General features: G+C 42.0%; 1 protein-coding gene across 5 annotated transcripts; it reads left to right on the forward strand.

Annotated features, from left to right (window-relative positions):
- Window positions 1–1,253: 1,253 nt before the first annotated feature.
- tcf3b (transcription factor 3b) lies at window positions 1,254–22,620 on the forward strand. Of its 5 annotated transcripts, none has more exons than XM_017040676.2 (21): window positions 1,254–1,809; window positions 4,574–4,670; window positions 6,060–6,132; window positions 10,258–10,331; window positions 10,922–10,994; window positions 11,466–11,506; window positions 11,737–11,869; window positions 12,051–12,097; window positions 15,997–16,096; window positions 16,189–16,289; window positions 16,539–16,632; window positions 16,771–16,829; window positions 17,257–17,332; window positions 17,654–17,715; window positions 17,802–17,996; window positions 18,351–18,459; window positions 18,827–18,977; window positions 19,251–19,304; window positions 19,704–19,939; window positions 20,030–20,181; window positions 20,544–22,620. In XM_017040676.2, exons 2-20 carry the CDS (start codon window positions 4,596–4,598, stop codon window positions 20,173–20,175), a joined length of 1,899 nt encoding a protein of 632 aa, XP_016896165.1. In that variant the 5' UTR covers window positions 1,254–1,809; window positions 4,574–4,595; the 3' UTR covers window positions 20,176–20,181; window positions 20,544–22,620. The 5 variants fall into 5 exon arrangements, with proteins under 5 accessions (XP_016896165.1, XP_008305281.1, XP_008305282.1 ...); XM_008307059.3 differs by having other exon boundaries at window positions 1,255–1,809; window positions 18,348–18,459; XM_008307060.3 differs by having other exon boundaries at window positions 1,255–1,809; window positions 17,805–17,996; window positions 18,348–18,459.
- Window positions 22,621–22,669: the final 49 nt, after the last annotated feature.

Consider the following 22,669-nt stretch of genomic DNA (forward strand, 5'->3'; position numbering starts at 1 on the left):
GTTCACACTGGTCATAAACAGCAGGGTCCTTTCTGTTCACTTTTATCAACCAACCTGATTTTTCCTGCAACATATGAAAGCAGGTTCTGTTAATAATAGCCAAATAACTGTTTTAGTCCTCCAGCCTTCCCTCTCACCCTCACCCTCTGTTCCTACTCTCTGTGGCTCTCCACTTGGTTCTAAGCAGGCAGTCAGAAGCGGTTCCTCAGGTTGGTCTTATGTTTGCCATATCATTTAAAGCTGCGCAAGTGATTCACAGAATAAAACAACACCGGAATCTGTTATTTTGCTCACTTTTCGACTTTAATATCAACCTGTCATTTGATATTAAAGATATTAAAAGGTTAATTTTGTCTTCAATTAAACACAGTTATACACAGTTTATACTACGGTAATAATTCCGTGCACAATGGTGGCGTACGACCTCAAGGAATAGGTTTCATGTATCCAGGTTCTAGTGTCCAAATCCAGATGTGTTTTCTTGTGGAAAATGCATTGGTAGGTGGATATTTATTTTTGTAATGTTTTATACATGTGTATCCCTTTGGTTTTCCACCTTGTACAGATGCATCGTGCAGGATTTAGGCACCACTCGTGGTTACATTTAGTGTGTGGCTTTTTTTATCCTACTCTTTTTGTCCAAACATATTACAGAAAATATATGACAGCTACTAGTTACGGGTGGTTTCTGATATTTTTTTCTTTGACCATTTTTAAAACCAATATAGTGACCCGCTTTCGAATGTAAATAGATATTGGTATGTATTAGTAATGTAAACTTTTGTAATGTAAAGTTTTATAAACATAACTTTATATGTAATTTAACACAACCAAATTAAGCTCATCTTAGTTACAATTGCCAATAAAGGAAATTTTCACAAGACCACACTTTTAGAACGAATGCTTGTTAAATGTGCTTTAACGGTGAAATTGTAAAACGGTTTCTATATTTGTTGTGCTTATAATAAAAAAAGCAAAATAAAGTCGTGTGTTGAAATAACATAAAAAACAAAAGCGGACACAGCAACCACAGTAATAAAATGATGTCAGCGGGCACGAAGGAGCCCCCTTTAGCCAACCCCCCTCAGCACAGAGGGAAAGTGAGCGTCAGAGGTAAGGCGGTCATTCATTTTCTTTGCAATCATTGGTTGGTTAGGTTTGCCATCCGTCAAATGAACGCACGCCACTATTGGCTGAGCTTCCTCGCATTTATCGTGCCATCTCGTCGAACTGCTGCTGTGTAATCGCAGGTAACTTTCATACCGTAGCCTTCCGCCGAGAGACGTAGTACGCGCAGCGCTCCTATATTTTTTGGATTTATTGTTACATAATACAGAAGGGAACATTAGTATTAGATGTTTCTGTCGTTGTCGACCAACCGGAGGCGCACCGCAGCCGCTTCTTTCATTGTAAAGACGGATATTTTATTATAGGCGTTTGAAATCGGACACCGCTGGCGTTGAGGCCCTCGCGTTTGTGCGGAGGGATACGTTGTTGCGTCTGACAATGTGGACGGAGGTGGTGAAGATGTCTACGAGAAGAATGAAATCATCTCAGTTGTAACAACAAAAAAGCAGACGCGACATTAGTGGTTATAATAGATTTGTTTGTACACAGACTTGTTACATCGAAGCAAACACGTGGGCGCTGCGTGAAAAGCGGGCTTTACCGGGACAAAGGGAAGACGTCCACTGTGCTCCAATGCGTTTCAGGCGCTGAGGTCGAAATTCTCTTGAACTTTTATGTTTTTTTCCCCTCGCCAGACTCTGTTCTTTTTCACTGCTGGATACAGACACACGAAGAGCTGAGGTAAAAACCCACTCTTTCATTTTACGTTGCATGGATTATTAGGCTTTTATTTACACCGATTTTGACGCCCGCTATTATAGAAAAGTTTTTTGGGGGGGAATGTGTGTTTGAAGCGGGCAACGTTGGAAGTTTTTGTCTGGTTTAAGGTGACTAGCTAACTGTGTGATGGTCTCCGCGTCGGCCACGGAGGAGAGGAGGAAATTACTCCTTTGTTCTGCAAAAAGAGACTCCACTAACATTAATGTTATCCCATCCTGGGCAGCAACAGCCGCTCAATGTTCCACTCGTAATCGCAACTAGACCTTAAACCACAAATTCGAAAGCTTAACGTTGTCGACCATTTAAGATGAAGTTCGTGTTTTGAGTTTATCGTGTCCGTACAGGCCTGAAACAAACTTTCCACAGAAAGATATGATTGCCCGTCGCATTTTAAACACGTCTTTTTGGAAGTGTGTGGACACCAGCTTGACTTTATTTTATTACACATTTGGCAGGAAATCCTTCCTACTACCACCCCCACCGTCCTTTCTACCCGAACCCCTCGTAACACACCGCTCGAACCCCGTTGTGTGGTTATAGACGAGTAATTTTGTAGCAACTACAAAAAAGATAACTTCGCAGCATTGCTCTTTATTTTACGACGGTCAGGATATTTGCATTTATTTTGTTTTTTTTTTTCGATATGAAATTAATAAAAAAAAAAAGACAGAGAGGAAATGGATAGCTTGAATGATCAAATAATCTCGAGCCTACATCCTGTGGTTTCCCCGAGATGTTTATTGTCATTGTTATAAAGCGCTTTAGCCAAAGTGGTCATTATTTATTGTGATGTCTCTGGCACAGGACATTAACATCCGCTCCTAAAGGCCAGTGTTTGAATCAACAGTTGAATATGTCTGTTTAAGACGACAGTCCCTGTTATTGTTATTGTTCCGGTGGTGACAGCACTGACATAAACACAGTTTTAAAGATATTTAGTTTACTCTTTTCGTACCCTTGAAATTACCTGTTACAGCAGATGTGCACGTGCAGATTTGTACTTGGCAAATTATTTGTCCCAGTTGTGGGATCTATTTATTTAGCCCAACGTTGTGTTTTGGTGGAATTTCTAAACATTGCAGGGCCTGATAACAAAAAGTGGTCGCATTTTAAGAACAGCTGTACGATAAAATGGTTAGTTTTTTTTCTGCAGCCATTTTTGTGAAGTATAACCTCGTATGTCTCGTTTGGGGTGACAAAGACCCCTTATGTGCTTGCTTCAAATATTGATCCGGCAGTAGCTGAAGATGCCATTTTGTTACATTAAGCCCCCTCCATGTGCTCCACTCCTTTCAGCCCAGTGGATAATTATTTATGTGCTACCGTTGAGTTTTTCTGAGCCATTTACTTCCTAAGTGCCCAGCAAATCCAGAAGTTTGCTAAAGCAGTGACAGCCATGTTTTCAGGCCATTTGTTCTTGGGGTGAGTGTGTTCCCTGCCTTTCTTCGTGTCAAGGGTAAATTAGTTATGCTGTCCTGGGCTCACTGGATATGGAGTTGCCCTCTTTGTGTGTTTGACACAAAGAAAGTCGAAGGTGAATTGTGTTAATTTGAAAAATACAAAAGGAAAGTCCTTTGATGAATATAATTTCGAGTGGCTTTCCACTTTGTCTCCCTTTACGTATAAAGGCCTCCCAATATGTTTTGCCATCATATTGCTTTTTAAATGTATATTATAGGACACCCTCCTTTTCCCACTGCATCAATTTAAAATAGTTATTAGTTCCAAAAAGGCTGTAAAAGCACACCACCTGTTGGTGTCCAACTGCCTCTGTTTCCCCATTCCCTCCCCACGTCACTGTTTCCCAGTGAGGCTTTCAGAGCCACCGATCAGCATCAGAGAGCGGCCTCAGGCTTGCGTCGGAATGCACAACACAGGGTAAATCTAGTATTGGTGCTCACTGTGTCATTTGGCAAGGTTCTTTTTGAGTTGACATATGGTAATTTGGTAATGACTTGTTTGCATGTAGTCATTAGGTCTGCCTTTCACCCTATTTCCTAGGGCTAACAAAAGTCCTAATTATGTCTTAAATTGTAAGCGTATTACATTATCTTTTATGTCGCAGCGATCGACATATGGTCACGTTATTTGCCGTGGTTGCATAAAGTGAAAGACGGGCTTTTTTCGAAGTTGTCACTTGATACTTTGATTTGACTACAGGCACACCAGTTCCCATTTTATGGCAGCGTCTGCATACTGCAGCAGTCGAACAGGGGCATCTTTAAAAATGTCATTTTTTGGTGGCTGTATCTAAAATGTATGATCTCTTTTCTCTTATTGGTCTATATTTTTGATGCGGTAGTAATTTGAGCTGTTTCAGCCAGCTGAGCCCCAGTAGGCAATTGCTCCTTCTCGTGGTATGACTTCTAACAATTTTACAGTATTTTTTATATATATATATATATATATATATATATATATATATATATATATATTGTTGGAAAAAAAAGTTTGTTACATAAATTATTCCCTGAGTGATTTTTGAATCATTGCAAGCGGGGGCGTTACCTTTTATGTTCACTATATATGTAGCCTGCCGTAAATCGTCATCCTTAAACCTTGAATATGAGGTATGCATGATTTTATACTATGTGATGGAGGAAAGGCAAAGGTAGTTTTAAACATTAACCCCTTGCCCCCAATTTTATTTAGTATAAAATCACATTTAAGTTGATTTTGTATTTCCCTTTGTCATTAAAATCTTTCATCTATATTATTCTCACAGGGATTATTGTAGACTCAAGGGTATGAACGAACAGCAGCAAAGGATGGCTGCAGTTGAAACTGACAAGGAACTCAGCGACCTTCTGGATTTCAGTGCGGTAAGGGAGCGGGCAAGAAGTTTGGGGTGGCAGTGGTGGGTGGGCGGGTGGAAGTGAGAAAAAACGAGATCAAGAGCACAGTTCAGGTCTAAAGGTCTAATTGGGAAATTTGCGTAGATGTGGGATTGGCAAGAACCGCTGCATTGTGAGATTCTAACATCTGTCGAAAATAATGCCATCTCAATGTATATTTTCCATCCCTCCTCCTCGGTATTCCCAGCACGATATAAAAATATGCTTCACCTCAGGCTGAGTTGAGAAAATGATTTAGGTTTTAAATATAGCTCTCTTAATTATCGAGGTGATGAGAGATTGAAGTGGATCCATACTGAACCGAGTAGGTAGCAATTGTGAAATGTAAATAGAGAATCAGGAATTGCTGCAGGAAATGGGGAGGGGGGGTAATTTCACCTCTCCCCGTTAGTCTTGTTAACAGATTTGTTGAGGGGTGATAATGCCATGTATGAACTGTGCTGAGCAGACATCTTCTTTTGTTGTATTTTTAGTCACAAGAAAAACAGAGGTGCTTTTGGTGCAATCCCTTCTGAGACGAGCAACAAATTGCATACGGCCAGTATAGCGTCCCCCCCCCCATTAAATCTGTTATGTCTTGAAAACAATAAGAATTCTTGCGCACGTGGCTCAGTTACTTTTGTTACTACAATTTTTATTTAATGAACCCTGCGAAACTGATTATTCTCAGGTTCTCATTCTTTCCTTTTTAATACTTCAACAATCGGCAAAGTAACCGTACAAATAACCCTGAACCTAAAACTGTAGGGCCGCTCTGCTCTCTTATTCGGTCATAACCCAGTCGGGTGTTCAAGTGCAAAATGTACACATTGTGTTTACGTGGTACAAAGTCTGATTTAGGAACTTTCTGGGTATTTTTATACGGAGTGAATGTCATATAGACCTAGAGTGTGCCCTTGTCATAATAATCAAATAGAAATACATTTATTTTAGTGTAACGTTGTCGCCGCTTTACAAATCGTTTTTTTTATAGTTAATCCCGTGTAGTTAAAACTGAAAGACATCTAAGACTTCGGGCCGCTCCACGTAGCCCTCATCCCTCTCCCCTTAGTGAAACCCACATTTAGTCTTTGACGAAGGCCGTGAACTAATATTGAGTGATTCACAAGCGTTGTCTGATTTCCTGCTTCTTATTTACACAGGACGTTGGACTGTGTAGAATAAGCATGGAATTTTATGTTGCAAAGTTATAAAAGGGCATGAAGACAGTCTTGTGGTAGATCAGTGATGAGTTGAAGTCATGACATAATCTTAAAGCTTAACCAAAAGTCCTTGTCTAAATTACATGTGTGTGAGATGTGAAGTGTGCCGCCCTTTACATTATTCTTTATTTTATCTTTCTTCTTTGGCTTGTAGATGTTTGCACCTCCAGTGGCCAACGGGAAGAGCAGAACCATAACACTTGGTAGCACCCAGTTTAGTGGAACAGGTAAGTTTTTCAGCTCATTGTTTGGACCTGCTTTTTACACAAATGCGTGTGGCTTTGAAGTGAAAGCCGGGTGCTGTAAATTGTTGAATATGTATATTTGAGCTGATGATGATCATTTCACACCATACAGATCAATCACGTGAAAAGCTTTTTATATGTTTATATTTAAAACTGTGTTCAGACTTTAAACATATAAACAATACTTGTTAATACTTTGAAATATAGTTGTATCAGTATACTGGCCCTTGGTTGTGGACTTATTGTTTATTGTGCGATAATGAAGGGGGAAAGTATATGGATAGAAATTTGAGGTGTCTCTAACAAAGAAAAAAAACTAGCTCTGAATCTGTGTTTTTGTTAAACCTATGAACTGACTATGTGGATTTGAAAGTCCTTGTTTTTATTATTTTAATGTGTATTCTAGATTTCGAGTTCTAGAAACCTTTGGGGAAGCTTTTCTTTCTTCCTGAATGTTATTAGTAAGTTATGATATGTTGGTTCCTGTCACCCTGCCAACCTGGCGTGTGAAATCGAGTCACACTCCCCCAGTGTTCCCAGGAGTGAGAACTTGGCCACTGAGGAACAAAGACAAAAAAGGGGGCTTATGGACTTGAAACAACTCCCCCACCCTGAAGTGTAAAACACTCCTCCCCCAACACGGCACAGGACCCTTGCCCCCACTGATCTGCAGGAAATGGCTCGAGTTTGAGACAATGTCCCTCACCCCCAGCTCACAGCCCCTTAAACTGGCCCAGCATGCAGTGAGTGGCCAGAGTGGAAGAGAGAGCCGGTTGAATAGGGATCAGGCTGCAGAAAGCAGGAGTCTGTTTGTTTCTATTACAGCCAGCAATTACTCAGCAGTGAGGATTTAATTCCTCCCCTTTTCTTGTGTTCTAAAGTGTGGCCCTCGGTCATTGACACCCTTTTTATTACCATTCTTTGACCTGTAACATTTAACTTTTGGAGCTCAGGCTCTTTGTGATAGCACTCAAAAATGAAACTAGTGTGTGAATAAAGAACTGGAGTTTGTCCTAGTAACACAATAGGTAATCGACCGACGACATTGGGAAAAAGTATATTAAATATCTTTAACTTTATCACTATATTAGAGAGATGAGGACGCTATACTACAATATATATGGGGCATTTTTACGAGTAACGTTTGGATTTGTGTATACTTAATGTACGTGCATCGTGTACAGTATATCGTCACAAATCTCTGTTGACACTACTTTCAAATCCATTTGAAGAATATGATTAATTGCAGCATAATGTCAATCTGTAACGTCACTTGTGAAGCCAGTTTATTTAGGGATTTGGCAAAGCAGGGGACCACCACATCACATCTATTGATCAACACAAAAGTACTCAGAGGGGTGCTAATTGCATTTGGAGTTCCTCTTTTTCCCAGTTCTCAGGGGCACGTGTGCGTATTGGGAGATTAGGAAATGCTGGAGTAGAGCATTTGTGAATAAGTGTGGAATGTTTGAGAAGCAGCGAGGGTTCAGTTTGATGATGTGTCGTGAGAGATGCCCCAGACCACCAGCCTCTGGGCAGGGATTCTCGCTATCACCTTTGCAGCTGCTCGCAACATCTTCCACTCCCCCACCGCAAACCAGCACACAGACACATTCGCGGGACGCAATGTGTCGGTGTTCTTAGAAATCACAACAAACGACACACTCGGTGAATTGTCACACGTGGTCTTACTCGGTGCCTCATTGACAAATGTTTGACTTTTGTGTTCCTGCTTTTAACACCTTGCGTGCGGAAAGGAAAAAAAAATTGTTTTTGTGCCTGAAAATTGTAGTTATCCTGGATATTCAACCAGTTTTGTTTGACTAAATTAGATGAATTTATGATTTGTAAAAAACAGTCAGCCGTTTAGTGGATTAATATTTCAGCTTGTGGTGTGAGCCACTGTTTAATTTGGCAGCGATAATTTGGATTATATTCACAGAAGCCGTGTTGGAATGTGTGTATGAATATGATATGACATACACCCAGAAAGACAACTGTTGATTTGGAGCTAACAACAGTTCTTAGCTTTTGTGTTGTGCATTCCAGAGAGTTTTTGCGAGTGCTTTTAACCGTTTGGACGTGTCACGTGACTGTATAAAAGTTTATAGTTAACTTGACTTATCATCTGCCGTGGTGAGATGCATGTATTTGTATTGTGGCTCGTAAAAGGAGCCAGAAGTGGATTCATCTGTAGTTAGTTTCATTTGTCGTACATTTTTAGATACTTTACACATTCTTAAAAACTGGGCAATGCCTTTTTTGACCTTTTATGTGCCAGAAAACAGTTATAATTTTTTTTAATTGCCTGTAGTACCAGTAATTAATCATGTTTATAAATTGCACCTGTAACTGTTAAGTACAGTTGTAATTACTAAGTATTGACTAATTAAGTGAAGTTCTTTTGTAAAGCACGGACAGAATGTCCATGTCTCAGTTTTATTTCCTGTTTTTTATTTTTACTAGCGCGTATGTGACATCATAATAGAACAGATTTTGTCGTCTTTGTAAACCAAGGCAGTGGAGTGCACCAGAATTAGGTTAGCAGCTCTAACAGTGTTAAGTGTCAGAAGTTGTGTTGTAATTTAGAACAGGGTTTTTAAGGAGTCCGTTGAATCTGGGTGATTATTTGATAAAATCACTTTTCTACCCTGCGGTGACTGTTTTTTTCCCCACATTATAAGGAAGTATCTCTTTTCTGGAACAGTTGTGTGCCGAGTGTCACGTCACCTCAGCGGCTCTCCACCTCGTTTTTAATTGCCTTCGAGTTAATTACTCCAGTAAGTGTGAAACAATGTTGTCAGACTTCTCCTGCACAGCCGTGCTCTCACTTCATCCTCTGCACCCCCACCGGCCAAATGGAGGCTACATAGGTGGATGAGGGTTGCATTGAAAGTAACTGTGAAGATTAAACTTGCACTCCTGTTTCTTAGCTAAGAGTCCTGCGCAGTGAAGGTTAGTGTTGATGGTGTGCATGAGCCGTCACGTAGTATGTTTACGTCTAAATGTTTATAATGTGTAATTTATTACAAAACCTGACAAGTTTTAGGGAAATGGTTAGTAATAATAAAACTATGAAAAGTATATAATTTTTTACTTTGCTGCTAAATCTATTTTTTTTTTAAAAAGTCTTTAGCAGTTAACAGCGAAATTGTCAGCAGTGGTGTGAGTGTTGCGTTATTGCTGTGTCCATTCACAAGGTTTAATGTGACGGTGCGCAAGGCTGATCTTTTTCAGCTCCTCGCTCCTCCTGCTTGCTTGATTCTCCATGCCACCATCATCTTCATAGATCATGGCTGTCGTAGCCTGTGTAGGTGCTTGCACTGCTCTGTTAGTCTCATCACTCATTCTCACTCATCAGCCAGGCTGATCTCGCCCAGACCTCTCTCTCTTTCTGGTTCCCCCACCCCCAGTGTCCCCTCGCTTCTCCTTCCACCCACTCATTGCTTTCTCACACACATTTTTTTAATTAGGCAAAAATCAAAGACGGAATATGAATATTCATAAGGACTCCACATTAATATGCACAATTATGCAAATCAGCATGCAATTAAGCCTCGTGTCTCCAGAGAGCTGGGATAGCATTAGTGCATAAGACGGGGAGAATAGGATGATGGGGTATTTTGGAGTTTTCTGCTCCACCGGTCTTTTGGCTGTATTTTTCCATTGTCACACACGTTGCTTCTTTCTTTTCCTAAATTGCTGCGACTCGTTTTCCCTCTGTGCACTCGCTCTCTGTGTGACCGTGTGTCAGGTCTGTGAGTCGGTGACGCGCTTTAGATCACCAGTGGTACATAAATGGTTCATTTTCTGCTGTTCATTGACCATAATGAACGCTAAGCGGCATTTGAATGGTGTGATTTTAGCTAGAAAGGTTTAGCCCTGCATTACATGGAAGTCAGTTAAGCTGACGACCACGTCTCGGATCAGTATGTGCAGTTGTCTTGACGTGTCAAAATGTGGCTACTCCTAATGTTCAGTATTTAGGCCAGGATGGGCTTGACACTTGACCATTGTTAGAGACAACATTGTGCTTTGATTGGTTGGTTGTAAAAAAAAAAAAAAAAAACCTCTAAAATGTAATTTAGCTCTTTCATATCTTTTCAGCACTAGATGAGCGAAGTGGCTCTGGAGGTTGGGGGTCAGCAGAACAGAGCAGTCCTCCTTTCAACCAGGGACGGGTAAGACCTAAAACACACGCTTACCCTTCCTGCCAGGATATCGCAAAAAAAAAAAAAAAAAGTATCTCCTCACACATGTACAAATCCCAGGCCTGACCAAAACAAAAGCTCGTTGCCGTTTTTCTGCATCATGCCATGTTTGATTTGAAGTGGTGGTTTTACTTTCTACCTAATAACCTTGGCTCAGGTTCTTCTGTTGGCAAGCTCTACGGTAGCTGAGAACCTCTGTGAAAGCCCACCAGTAATTGCAGCTTCACATCCGCCATAACTGTCTTGGCACAAGTCTTGTGTAAATACAAGGAACAGGGGGTGAAATAGATGCAGCAGGCTTTGATTACCACAAGTTGATAATTAAGAAAGTCAATTTTAATCCCCAGAGCTGATGCTGATATGTTTGGCATGGATCCTGTTAGTTGGAATGAAAAGCAGAGGGAGGGTATCAGCTATGGCGCATAGGTGTGCTGACATAAATGTGGTTGTCCTAACGGTGTTTTTTTTTTTATAAACTTACCTTTATTTTCTTTGCTAACGGCTGTAGTTTCTTCGTGTTACTGTGCATGTCTTTTTAAAAAAAATGTTTTCTACTGTAGGGCTACGCAGAGGGTTCCCACTACAGTGAGCACGAAGGCTTGTCTTCTCCGTTCATCAGTTCAGGAATCACAGGTATGCTTTTTTTCTCGAATGCATTTTCTCCAGTGTGTTTCAGGGGTCTAACTGGCACAGGTCAGTTCTTTGTCAAAAAGTATTTGTAAACGGGTCATATCTCACACACATTGTTCTTATTTATTATCCAACACGCTGACTACGCGCATTTGTTTATCATTTTCTGTGACCACAGAATTGTTTTGAGTCTGGCAAAAACGCTTCTCTGTCAACATGCCTACGTGTATGTTCATTCGTTGAGTGTTGGGGATGTTAGGGCACTGAAGCGGAACCCATCCCCAGGGTTTTGTCTGGCAGGCGGCGTTATGCAGCTGAGCACACTGAAAAAAAGGGGCGGGGGTATCTGTAGAATTTTTGTGCTTTTGAAAACCTACTTTTCGTATGTGTTACCACACGTCGCATTTTCATCAGTGTGTGTATACAGTTTGACCTTCATTGATGTTTAAACAAATCTCCTCTTTTATCTTTCAGGTAAAAATGAAAGGCCAGGCTACCCTCCCTTTGGAAATCAGGTATGTCGTCTCGTTTTGCCGTATGACTACTGTACATGCTGTCTGAGTAATAACAGAAAGTCACATCGTGTGTACTTATTCGAAAAAGCAATTTCTTACTTCTGTTAATATTAAAGTGTTTGAACGGCCATTCTTTTTTCGAACTACACAGTACAGTACAGTGCTCCGTTTAGGCCAGCTGTAACTTAACGTTGGCCCTCTCTCTTTCTCCGTCTGTCTGTTTTGTCCAGCCCGGTTTTATTCCCAGTGACATAGCGATGCCTAGCCCAGATGCCATGTCTCCGTCTGGCCTAAAGCCCGGCTCACAGTTTTACCCATCATATCCCACTAACCCCAGGAGAAGGCCGCCTGAAGGTGGCATAGGTAAGACAGCATATTGTTGCTTTGTGTTGTTTTAATTTTTTTATTCTCATTGCTACACAATTTATGTAAATACATGTTTTATTTATATATAACGGTATGTTTTAGAACTTTTAGTAAAGAATTGCTAAATAGCGTTTAAGTTATATTCTGATTACCGTTTCCTCTGCCTGTCTACATGTAGACTCCCAGCCAAAGAAGATTCGCAAACCTCCAGGGCTGCCGTCCTCGGTGAGTGCCGTTTTTTTTTTTGCCAGCAACAATGGTTTTGACAGCAGGCCTATGCAGCTCGTGTGTTAATGGCAGATCCACATAATTGGATACACTAGTCAATGTAACGTGTATACATATTAAACCAATTGTTTTCTGTCTTAAATTTGAGTTGTCGAGCACGGGGAGGTTATATCACAACAGAATTGAATTCTCCTTTAACTGTAAATGCATTTTTTGATTTAAAGTCTAGACTCTGGATTTCACGGACTGCAGTGCATCTGTGAAAGACACGACGGCTGTAGTACTTTTCACAATTTTACATTTCTATGAAAGTGTCAGTATGTATTGATGTAACGATACATGTGCATACTTTCAAGTGCAAAATCATTTGAATAACACAAATCTCTTTTTGTAAATCACTTGAAGTGAAAGGTCCTTTGTGTTTTTAGTCACAAACTGCTTTGGTTGAACATCACGTATTTAGCAATTATACTTCTGACACAGACCAGGAAAACCTAGTCCACTGAGCTTCCTCATAAAGGCCGTAGCATCTTGTAAACATTAGACTATCTATTTTAAGTGTTACGATCTGAAGCAGCTCCTGAAATCGTTTTCAATAAACAATAAAACGTTAAGTTGAGCAGCACCAGGATAAAAACACGTTTCTGATTGTTTATTTGAAGTGCCTTACAAAAGGTCTGACAGACACACCAATGGCGAAAAATAGTTAGTTTGTGGGTTTTTTTTTTTTTTTTTTTTTTTCAGATAAAGCCCAAAGCTACGTGGCCGTACTGTAAGAAAAACGAAATTGAGATTTAAACAAGTGAAATTATTGAGGTTATCAAAAAGACTTGGGTGGTTTGGCTGCAGTCTGATTGAGTGTTAACGTTTTTGCCCACTGATTCAATGTTTTCATTGCCATTAACGGATATCTGTCCTAACAGCCACTTTAATTATGTTTTGTGTATCGCAACTTAATTATTTATGTTGTCAAAGTTGATGTATAACCAAAGTTGTTTGTCGCCGCCAGGACATTAACTGCGTATCTACATGAACGGTCTATATAAAACGAGTCGCCCTCAGAATGTAGAACCACGATTATGACGTTATAAGCGTCACCCTTTGATTAACAGCCAGTTAATTGTGTATTGCAGATGTGTCAAACTTGAGATGTGTCAGACTCAAGTTTGACCGGGCCAGGTTGTAGTCTGTGGCCCGCAGGAGCTTAAAATGCATTTAGTAAAGTCCAAGCTTGAGTAAATAATCAATTGCAGAACCGGGTAATAGTCTGTTATGGAGTAGTTACGTCTGTACCAGCGGTGCCCACCCTGTTTTGTGCCAAGGACAGGTCAGCCAGTACCACTCGTTACTACGGAGTGGTACCGAGGTGCTGAGCATTGAAGGATCATTACATTTTCAAAATAAAACATATTTTAGACTCTATTCTGTTTGTATCAGAGTCTGAATGACCTGTTATTTTAAAATATTGCTCTTTAAATAAAGAATCCAAATGTTCTGAAATGAAATGACTGGTACCGGACCCCCGATCTCTATGGTGAACTGATGTGGCCCCCCGGTGAAAATGAGTTTGACACCCCTGGTGTATTGCATTTAGGGTAATACTTCAGATTACTTTGCTGATTAGAAAGTCTAACCCTGCTCTGGTTACAAATAACTTTGGTTCTATCAAGTTCACTTTTCTGTCGCCACCAGTTGTTTTTCGGTGTCCCAACGTTTCCGCATACTCATCAGAACGTCACGTGCTACATTGCTGTGCGTGAGGCATTAACGGCGGTCCATGTCAACTGAGCCCTATCGCAGTTGTGACCACATTGGTTGCAATGCGGCAACATACCAACTTCTGTTAGCCGTGGTTTGTTCACGTATTCAGAGCCAGTGAGCAATGGAGATAAAAATAATAACGGTAAATGAATTATCGTGATGACAAGACACGTTAACTTACTAGCCTGGTGCTGGTACAGAATGACGTGATTTCTGGTTGAGGTCTCTCTCGTTTGCGCGATTTTCAATGCAAATGTCACAGTTCTCTGTCCTGCGCACCTAAAACGCACTTATGCGCACGGTTCATCCAGGCCTCTGCCCGCATGTCATTACACGATGTCCCCTCCCACTGCTGCCTCCCCCTTCCACCACCTCCCCGCGAGTGACCCAGTTGTGAGACGGAGTGCTCGTGAGGCCTCTTAGCCCCATGTCTGAGCCCAGATTAATGACTAACGATGATGATCCTGCGGTCTTCCCTCCCACCCACGCTCCTCTTCACCAATTCCTAAGCATTCGCCTTTTTCTCTTTTTCTAAAATTGACACTTGTATTGGGCTTTCTTAAACTTTAACTTCCTAGGCTCCGTACTCACTAATTACTCCCACAATTCTTGCCCTGACCGTTCGAACCCCCACCCCTTCAGATGTGCAACACTCACAAAAACGGAGCAACTTGTAGTTGTCCGGCACATTAACTACAAACCCCCTGTGGCCGAATAAAGCGCTCGAGGTTAGTTTGATGGTAATCTTTTTCTACTCCACAACCCGTGGGTTTCCACGTATAGACATTTACAGGGTTGTAACCTGAATTACATTAAAGCCCTATTAGATGGGGATTTTACCCTAGAAATCCTCTTCCTTACTGAAAATACAATTATCCAGTAGCGGCACAGATCATTGTGTAGCTCTACGTTCCCTTGTCGATTCACTGCACATTGTTCCCGGCGAAAGAACAAGTCGGGCTATTGTCAAATGAAGCCATCTTTGTCATGTTTTCCTCTGAATTAACCACGATCAGTTTAAATCCCTTGTTTCCTTCACACTCCCCTGGCCATATCAAGCTTTGTTTAAGTCATTTAGATTACCTTCTCCTGTCCCCCGTCAACACCCCTTATCTCTCTACCCATTTCATAAACCCCCCGGTCCTTCAGTTTTTCCCCCTCAATTCTCCCCCTTGCCCCTTTACCCCTCCCTCATCCAGTGTGCTCTCTTTCTCGCTCACTCGCTGACTCGATCCCAGCCCCCATCTCTCCCTCTCCTGGTTCCCTCTCCTCAGCCCAGCTGCCTGTGGAGTTGGATGTGGTCCAGGAACAGGCAGATGGCTCTGTAATTAGAAGTGCATCTCTCCATTCCCTTTCCACTTCTCCCTGTTAAATCAAATTACAGGAAAAAAAATCCCTTCTCTGGATTAGCATTCTTTGCCATGTAGCCTCAATTCTCTTCCGTATTCCTTTCGATCCGCGCCGCGCAACGGAGGAATCGGGGAAAAGCCGTTACGAGTGGCAGCCGATGGTGTCGAGAAACTTCAGGCTGTTATTTCAGTTGCCCGGCAGTTGCGTTAAAGGCGCAGCTCCGTTTTAATAGGCGTTTTGTAGCAGAACTTCTGTTTGATTAGACCGTTGACAGACGTATGTGGAATACGCAGTACGTTCAAACTAAGTTTTTGTTAATGCCACATGGAGCACGGGCGGCCATTGTGAGCATGCTGAAAGTGCAGCGCGCATGGGTGTGTGTATGTTGGCTCACTGAGAGCATGGTATGCGCGTGAGCTGATACCGAGTGCTATCGGGAGGGGCCGCGGGCCAAAGCAGTACAGCGTCACTGGGGTCCTGGGAGCTAGAGGAAGTGCTCACTGTGCACCGGGATTCAAGCTGTAGCCGTGCCCAGCATGTCATGGCCACTGTTTTCCTCCGTAGGCCAGGAGAGGGGCAACAGAAACCGCCGACAGACTCCCTCTTGCCATCTTGTGGCCGTTTAACGACGGTGCCCTTGTATAGCAGTTTCCTAATGAAATTAAGATAGAAACATTCGTTGGTGTCAAAGTATTTGTAAAAACACTGATTTTTCTGTTTTTCTTTATTGGACATTGACATATTTTGTTTGAGTAAACCGTAAAAATCTGTTGCTGTGTGTTCAGGTGTACGCCTCAACTTCTGGGGATGAGTACACCAGAGACAACGGAGGATATCCCGGTTCTAAACCTGGAGCCGTGTACTCTGGCCCTTTCTACATGCAAGGTAACCAAGTTACTGCTTTCCATGTACTCTTCAGGTCCTGCTTTTGAAGCCGTTTTTTTCTAACTCGCTCACATGTGTTTTTTTTTTTTTAGAAGACCCCTGGTCATCTTCTGGCTACTCTGCCATGCTGGGTAATTCCCCTCACATAGGTCAGCCAGGTTCCTTCTCTGCGATTAATCCACAGGACAGAATGGTGGGTAGAAAGCGATCGCTTCTTTTATTCACCCATACGTTCGTCGTCGATGTAATTACTTTGAGAATGCAATGTTTCCATTTAGAAATAGCTCGGACAACGAAAAGGCTTAGTCATTTGTTCTCTACCACAAAATGTTGACTCATTGAGCCATTGTTAGGATTGCACGACACACCTTCACACGAGTAGGTTTTTGCAGCCGCTTCCGATCCTGCCCATGTACACGAGCCCCTTCCTCTGTCTCCACAGAACTACCCTTTGCACGGCAGCGAAGTCAATGGCTTTCACCCAGCCCCCACCACTTACAACCACCCGCCCGCCATCAACGGAGAAGGCATTATACGTAAGGAATTGAGATAAACTGGGCTTCGTCCGATTTACCTCGCAGTCATTGTTGTTTTTTTTTTGTTTTTGTTTTCCTTTGTACTCGACAAGAAATTAACGGGTCATCTGAGTCGTGTTATTTATTTTGTCTCTGCAGCCAACCGAGGCACCACAGCTGGCAGTTCGGGAGATGAAATTGGGAAGGCTCTTGCCTCAGTGAGTTCTTTTCTGTTTGCTGTTGGTTTTGTAAATTAGTGCAGGGCAATAAAGCAATCACGGCGGTTTTCACAGGGATTTTATTTTCTCTGACAAAGTGACCGTGTGATGTCGTCTAGAGACACGTGCGAAAAAAGAACAAAGAAGTGACGAGGGCCGCGACGCAGAACAAATACTGTCGTCGGTCGGTTTCTGTACGTTTTGAGTCGTCGGTACGAGTTCGTACCGATTACTGGGCACAGTGTATTGTCAATTGTATTTTTGTCTATTTTCAAAAATGTTAAGATGTAGTTATTCTGTTAAAAATGTCGCCGTCAAGAGTAAAAATATGATATTCAAAAAGAATCATAATTATTTTAGTTTAAAATCATCATTCTCTTTAAGTCTTCTGTGTTGACATAACTGTACGTTTGTTTTGTTTGATCAGATTTACCCATCAGACCACAACAGTAATAACTTCTCTTCAGCTCCGTCCACTCCTGGGTCTCCTCAGGCCATTGCAGGTAATGTTCTCACATTTCACTCAGGTGATCAAAGGTAGCCTTGTAAATGTGTCTTCTCATTCGACAGTTCAAATAAGTAGCCAGTCATCAAAATTGGATTTGTTGTCAGTCACGTCAGTTATGATCTGCTTTGATTGGATTCGCTTTGCAAGTTTCGCCAGTGCTTTGTAAACTGTGTTCAGGTAATGCTAACGTAGATATCAATCAGTTCAACAACTCCCTGGCACTTTACAAGTTCTGAGGTACAGAAATGTGTTTCCGGCTCCATGTGGTGTTGGGTTGAGATAACACTAAATGCTTTTTCAATGTTTCTCTCTACAGGAGCTCAGTCTCAATGGCAGAGACCAACCACACCCAACTATGAAGGGCAACCGCACACACTGGTAAGCGGGTACACGGTCGAATGTCTTTTTTGTAATTCGGTTTACCAAATTCACGTAGAAACTAATGCGCGTTTCTCGTATCGAAGCAGCAAAATAAAATGGAAGATCGGTTGGAGGAGGCCATACACGTACTGCGGAGCCACGCCGTCGGCCCCGGCTTAGAGGGCGCTCATTCTGACATGCACAACTTGCTGGCTGCGGTGCACAACGGAGGTCTGGGGGCCCTGTCTCCTGCTTTTCCTAATGCGAGCCTTGCCCTCAGCAACAGACATTCAGCTATGGTGAGTCGCCAACTCTGCTAGAGCACTCAAAAGACAACGGGGTCTTTTGTGTTTTTCTGTTTAAGTTAGTCATAATAACGGTACAATGCATACGCTGCTTTTTTGGAAACAATGACTGTAACTCCTTTTCAGCTAAGGCTTGGACGCAGTGCAACAGAATACTTAACTTAAAGGGTTTTGTGCCATCTGCTGGCCAGAGAAGACATTTCACGTAACACCGTAAATAATACCCCGTTTGTTTGTTGATTTTTTCTGAAAACAAAAGATAAACGTAAGTCGTATACCAAATCCACCGGAACATAAAGACGTTGGCGAATGCATTTGTTGAATTCTCGTCCTTCACTTTATCAGCAGGGAGGAAAGCACGAGGAGCCCACCGGTCTCCCTCCCAGCAGCACCCTACTGCACGGTCACCACGCGTCCGGACCTACACCGTCGGCTGGCCAACCGGAGGGCTTCTCCAGTAAGTAACATCATGATACGGTTATACATTATTTTGTATTCTTTGATGATATGAAAATATTCGATTTACTTTAAGGCTGGAAATAATGACTACTATCGCTCTAAGGTGCCAGTTAGGCTTGTGGCGTATAAAATGTTTTGGGCCAATAATAGCGACGGTAGAATTGTCAATCGGTGTCGCGTTTGAGTGACCAAATGTTAATACTCGGCGGCGTGTTTTGGCAGCTCTGCTGATGCGGCTTCTTTGAGCTAAAATTTCTATTACGCCCTAGAGGGGAAAAAAAGTAAAACACTGAATCCTGTTTCTCTTAACATTTAAAGTATGTGTTGAAATGTAATTCAACCATTTCCCTTGACAATTCCCTCAGGTCTTCCTGGTGGTATGGCTCGTTCTACACACTCCTCCGGCAGCAGCTCAGACATCAAGAGAGAAAGCAAAGACGACGATGACGAGAACTCTCTCGCAGACAATTCTGATGACGAAGGACAGGACAGCAAGATGGCACGCATTCGGTCAAGGTAAGTTACTCCCCGCTTGCCATAGAATGATTCCAAATGGTCGTAATAGATTCTCAGTACTATTCACGCTGGCTGCTTTTGTCACATGTTGTCCCAAAGTTTTGTCGCATTGCTGAATATCAAGTAAATGGTTGATGCGTGAGAAAAAAATCCTGAAAGGTTTCACCGGTCGGAGATGTTGTCATGTACTCTTTCCTGTGTGTCCAGCTGACACCGTCTATGTTCGGTGTTTAACAATGTCAAACCCCCTTTTCCCTCATGTCACGTTTTCAGAAAGGAGGCGTTGACCCTCCAGATGCTATCTAGCCTTTCAGAGACTCAAGATGAGTAAGTTTCTCCAGTAGACAAATATCTGGTGCTTTGTAGGCTCACCACTCGAAGCACACATTCACAATTGGTGAACTGAAGGAAAAGTTTGTACGCCGAGCAGTACTTTTCACCCGTTTGTTTTGGCAGGAAATTCGTAGGAGGTGAAAAGTGACGACAGTCTCGACAGTTAAAAGACTGAATTTCAGTCCTTTTAGTCCCAGTCGCACGCTCGCACACTTTTCTTTTCTGAAATACTCAGTTTGACATATACATTGGACTTGTTTACAAATAATCAGTTCAGTTTAAAAGTGAAGCTGTGGAACAGCAGAGTGATAAACATCATGAACGTTCTTGTATGGTCAGCATTTCCTTCTACAATTATTCCAAAGTTTCATCGCCGTCTCTCCCTTTTTGCAGTCTGGACAATGAAAATGACGAGGATCTTCCTCCCGAGGTGAAGATGGAGCGCGAGAAGGAGCGGCGAGTGGCCAACAACGCTCGCGAGCGACTCAGAGTACGGGACATCAACGAGGCGTTCAAAGAACTCGGCAGAATGTGCCAACTGCACCTCAGCCACGACAAACCTCAGACCAAACTTCTCATTCTGCACCAAGCGGTCAACGTCATACTCAATCTAGAACAACAAGTCAGAGGTTCGCATCGAAGCGTCGTGAATGCGTTTGTCGACCGGGCCGCTTCCTGGTGTTAACGGCTTTTTTGTTCTCGTTCTCCTTTTGCATCAGAGCGTAACCTAAACCCCAAGGCAGCGTGTTTAAAACGACGCGAAGAAGAGAAGGTTTCGGGAGTAGCGGGCGACGCACCGATGCAGCTCTCAGGAGGCCATCCCAGTATGGGTGGAGATGGACACAATCCAGTTGGCCACATGTAACACCAGGTAAATACTGATTGAGTGATTGAACGCTACATCTTTCACAGTGAAACTGTTCTTTTTTTCTTTAGCATCAGTAGTTACGAAAAGTACTACTTACCTTTTAATCTTGTATTGATAATAAGGTATATAATGCTCATATTTTATCTGTATACAATTGTGTATGTGCTTATGCGTACGTTTTTGTGATATTTGAATATTATATATTATATTTTCAGTTATTTGAGAGGAAGGTTGTGAAGGCAGGTATTTGAGGAAAATAACACGTTTGCTGTTGGTTACGTGGTTGATGAGGAACAATAATGGGATTTAAATGCGGACCAAAAGGAGGGTGATGTTTTTAGTCTAACGTGCGGTCTCTGTTCCAGGTCTATTGGTGTTTCCTTGGCTGTCAGAGGATGTGGCCTTAAGAAATTACTTCCGCCCATGATTCTCAGTGTGTGTGTGTATATGTGGACATGTCTGTGTATTAACCGTTGAAGTTTGAAGATGCACATTCACACACCGGTACACACGCGCATACTGCCAAAACTGACACAGCCCGTTTGCCGCACTCCCAACAACCATGACTACAAGCTCAAATGTGAAGAACTTTTTTTTTTAGTTTTTCTTGTTGTTTTATACATTTAAAAATTTTTGTTGTCTACTTTTGGTTTCCACCGGACGACGGAACGCCAGAGTACTTTACGTCCCGCCACGAATTGGGACTTCACACACTGCCGAGAGGTGCTCTGGTTAAAGAAAGGAGACCTAATCAAACAGAACCTAAATCGAGGATTTGTGCCTAATTATTACATGTTTTCTATTTGACATTTAAGCAAATTGCTTTACGCGAGGAACATTTATCGTAAGGGATTGCTTATGTGTATGAGCAATTATTTTTAATGTATGTCATTCCCAGCGTGATGGTACAGTCTTACATATGTTATGTAACCAAGCATTGTAGTTGAATTAACGTTGAATTGTCTAAATTCAACAAACTCTCCGCGATCTCGTCAGCAACCGATCGCGGAGGTCACGGCGAGAGGTCAGAGTTTTTACGGCTTAGACACAGCTTTCACTAAGGACGGGAAGTCTCCGACAGGAGCCCGGTCCCACCCCACGAGGCATCTGGACACTTGGAGCGCAAGACTTTTTCCTTCGAGGTTACACGTAATCCAAACGATAGAATCTGTCAACGGCTAAACTCTTCTTCCTTTGTGTTGACCAAGATGTCACAGTTTAGTTCAGCCCCCACCCTTCCCACCCCCACCCCCCTTCGCAAGTTTGGGTTTTTGTATCGCTTGACGTACGAAAGCGTTTACGGACGAGACGGAGCTCGGTTGTACAGGCTTAAGCGCGAAGTCGAGCGTCGAGCCGTAGCGCGTTTAGTTTTCGGAAAAGCGACTCGCGCCGCCTGGCGCCGTCCTTTTTTCGGAAAGGTTTAGCGACGATGCCGGCAAACTTCACAGTTCCAGGTTTTCCCCTAAATTGAACTTCTGTTTAGAGAAACAGCTGTGTGTTTATGTTGATGGAGGATACTCATCAGTGTGCATTTATTGAAGCAGACAAGCCTTTGTGTAACAAAGTTTTCCTTTTCCTAAACGAGCATTCCCGATGAATTACAGCCCTCCACTTTGCTCCCGAGTAAGTTTGTTCTTTCTTTTCCTACTGAGAGAAGTGTGATGTGGAAATTTTACTTCATACATTACTCTGATATGTTTCATTTTTCAAAAATAAATATATATGAAATATCTATTTTTTTGTTAGTCTATACATTGTAGATTTTTTACATAAATGGCAATATTAGTTTGAAGTTTAGAGTGTATTGTAGATGACCCCGATGAGGGGATATTTGACATTTAAATCAATTTGCTCAAAAAGAAAATGAATTCTTAATCGAACCGGAAAGACAAAGGAAAAGAGTTAACAGGTGACGAAAGACACACGTAGAAAGCGTTTCTGTACTTTATTCCAGTTTATATCATAAGGCGTAACGTAATCTACCCGGATGAACTATTTCTTTCCATTTGGGGCTGTGTGGACATTTTGCTGCAATCACAAACTGAGGACAAATGTGGGAAAGGAATTTTGTCTCTTAACAGTTATTATGCAACTGGTTTTTGAATGTAGCTACCATACAAATGTGGATCGCCTTCATTTAAAAAAAAAAAAAGTGTTTCTTGGTTCTTTAAATACAGTATCATTTTTTTGTTTGACTTTTTCTACTGTCTGCCCTAAACCAGGCAGTTCTGCGTGCAGCCCTTTTTGTATCCTGCACATTTGTTTTGGAGGTCGTCGTCCGCATTGGGCGTAAGATGACGGACAATGCGGAGAACAAAACAGTGTTATTGTGATATTCATGTCATGTTGTGACTGGTTTTTACCAACATGTAATCACATAAGGGAGGTAGAGCGTTTTGTGTTTTTAATTTCTACAAAATGAGATGAAGAAAAGAAAAAAAAGCATACCTATACAAGTCAAAAGCGTGGCCTTTTCATTCTCAAGACTTAC

The sequence above is a fragment of the Cynoglossus semilaevis genome, chromosome 2 (assembly GCF_000523025.1).
Source record: "Cynoglossus semilaevis isolate Cse_v1.0 chromosome 2, Cse_v1.0, whole genome shotgun sequence".
Classification (NCBI taxonomy): domain Eukaryota; kingdom Metazoa; phylum Chordata; class Actinopteri; order Pleuronectiformes; family Cynoglossidae; genus Cynoglossus; species Cynoglossus semilaevis.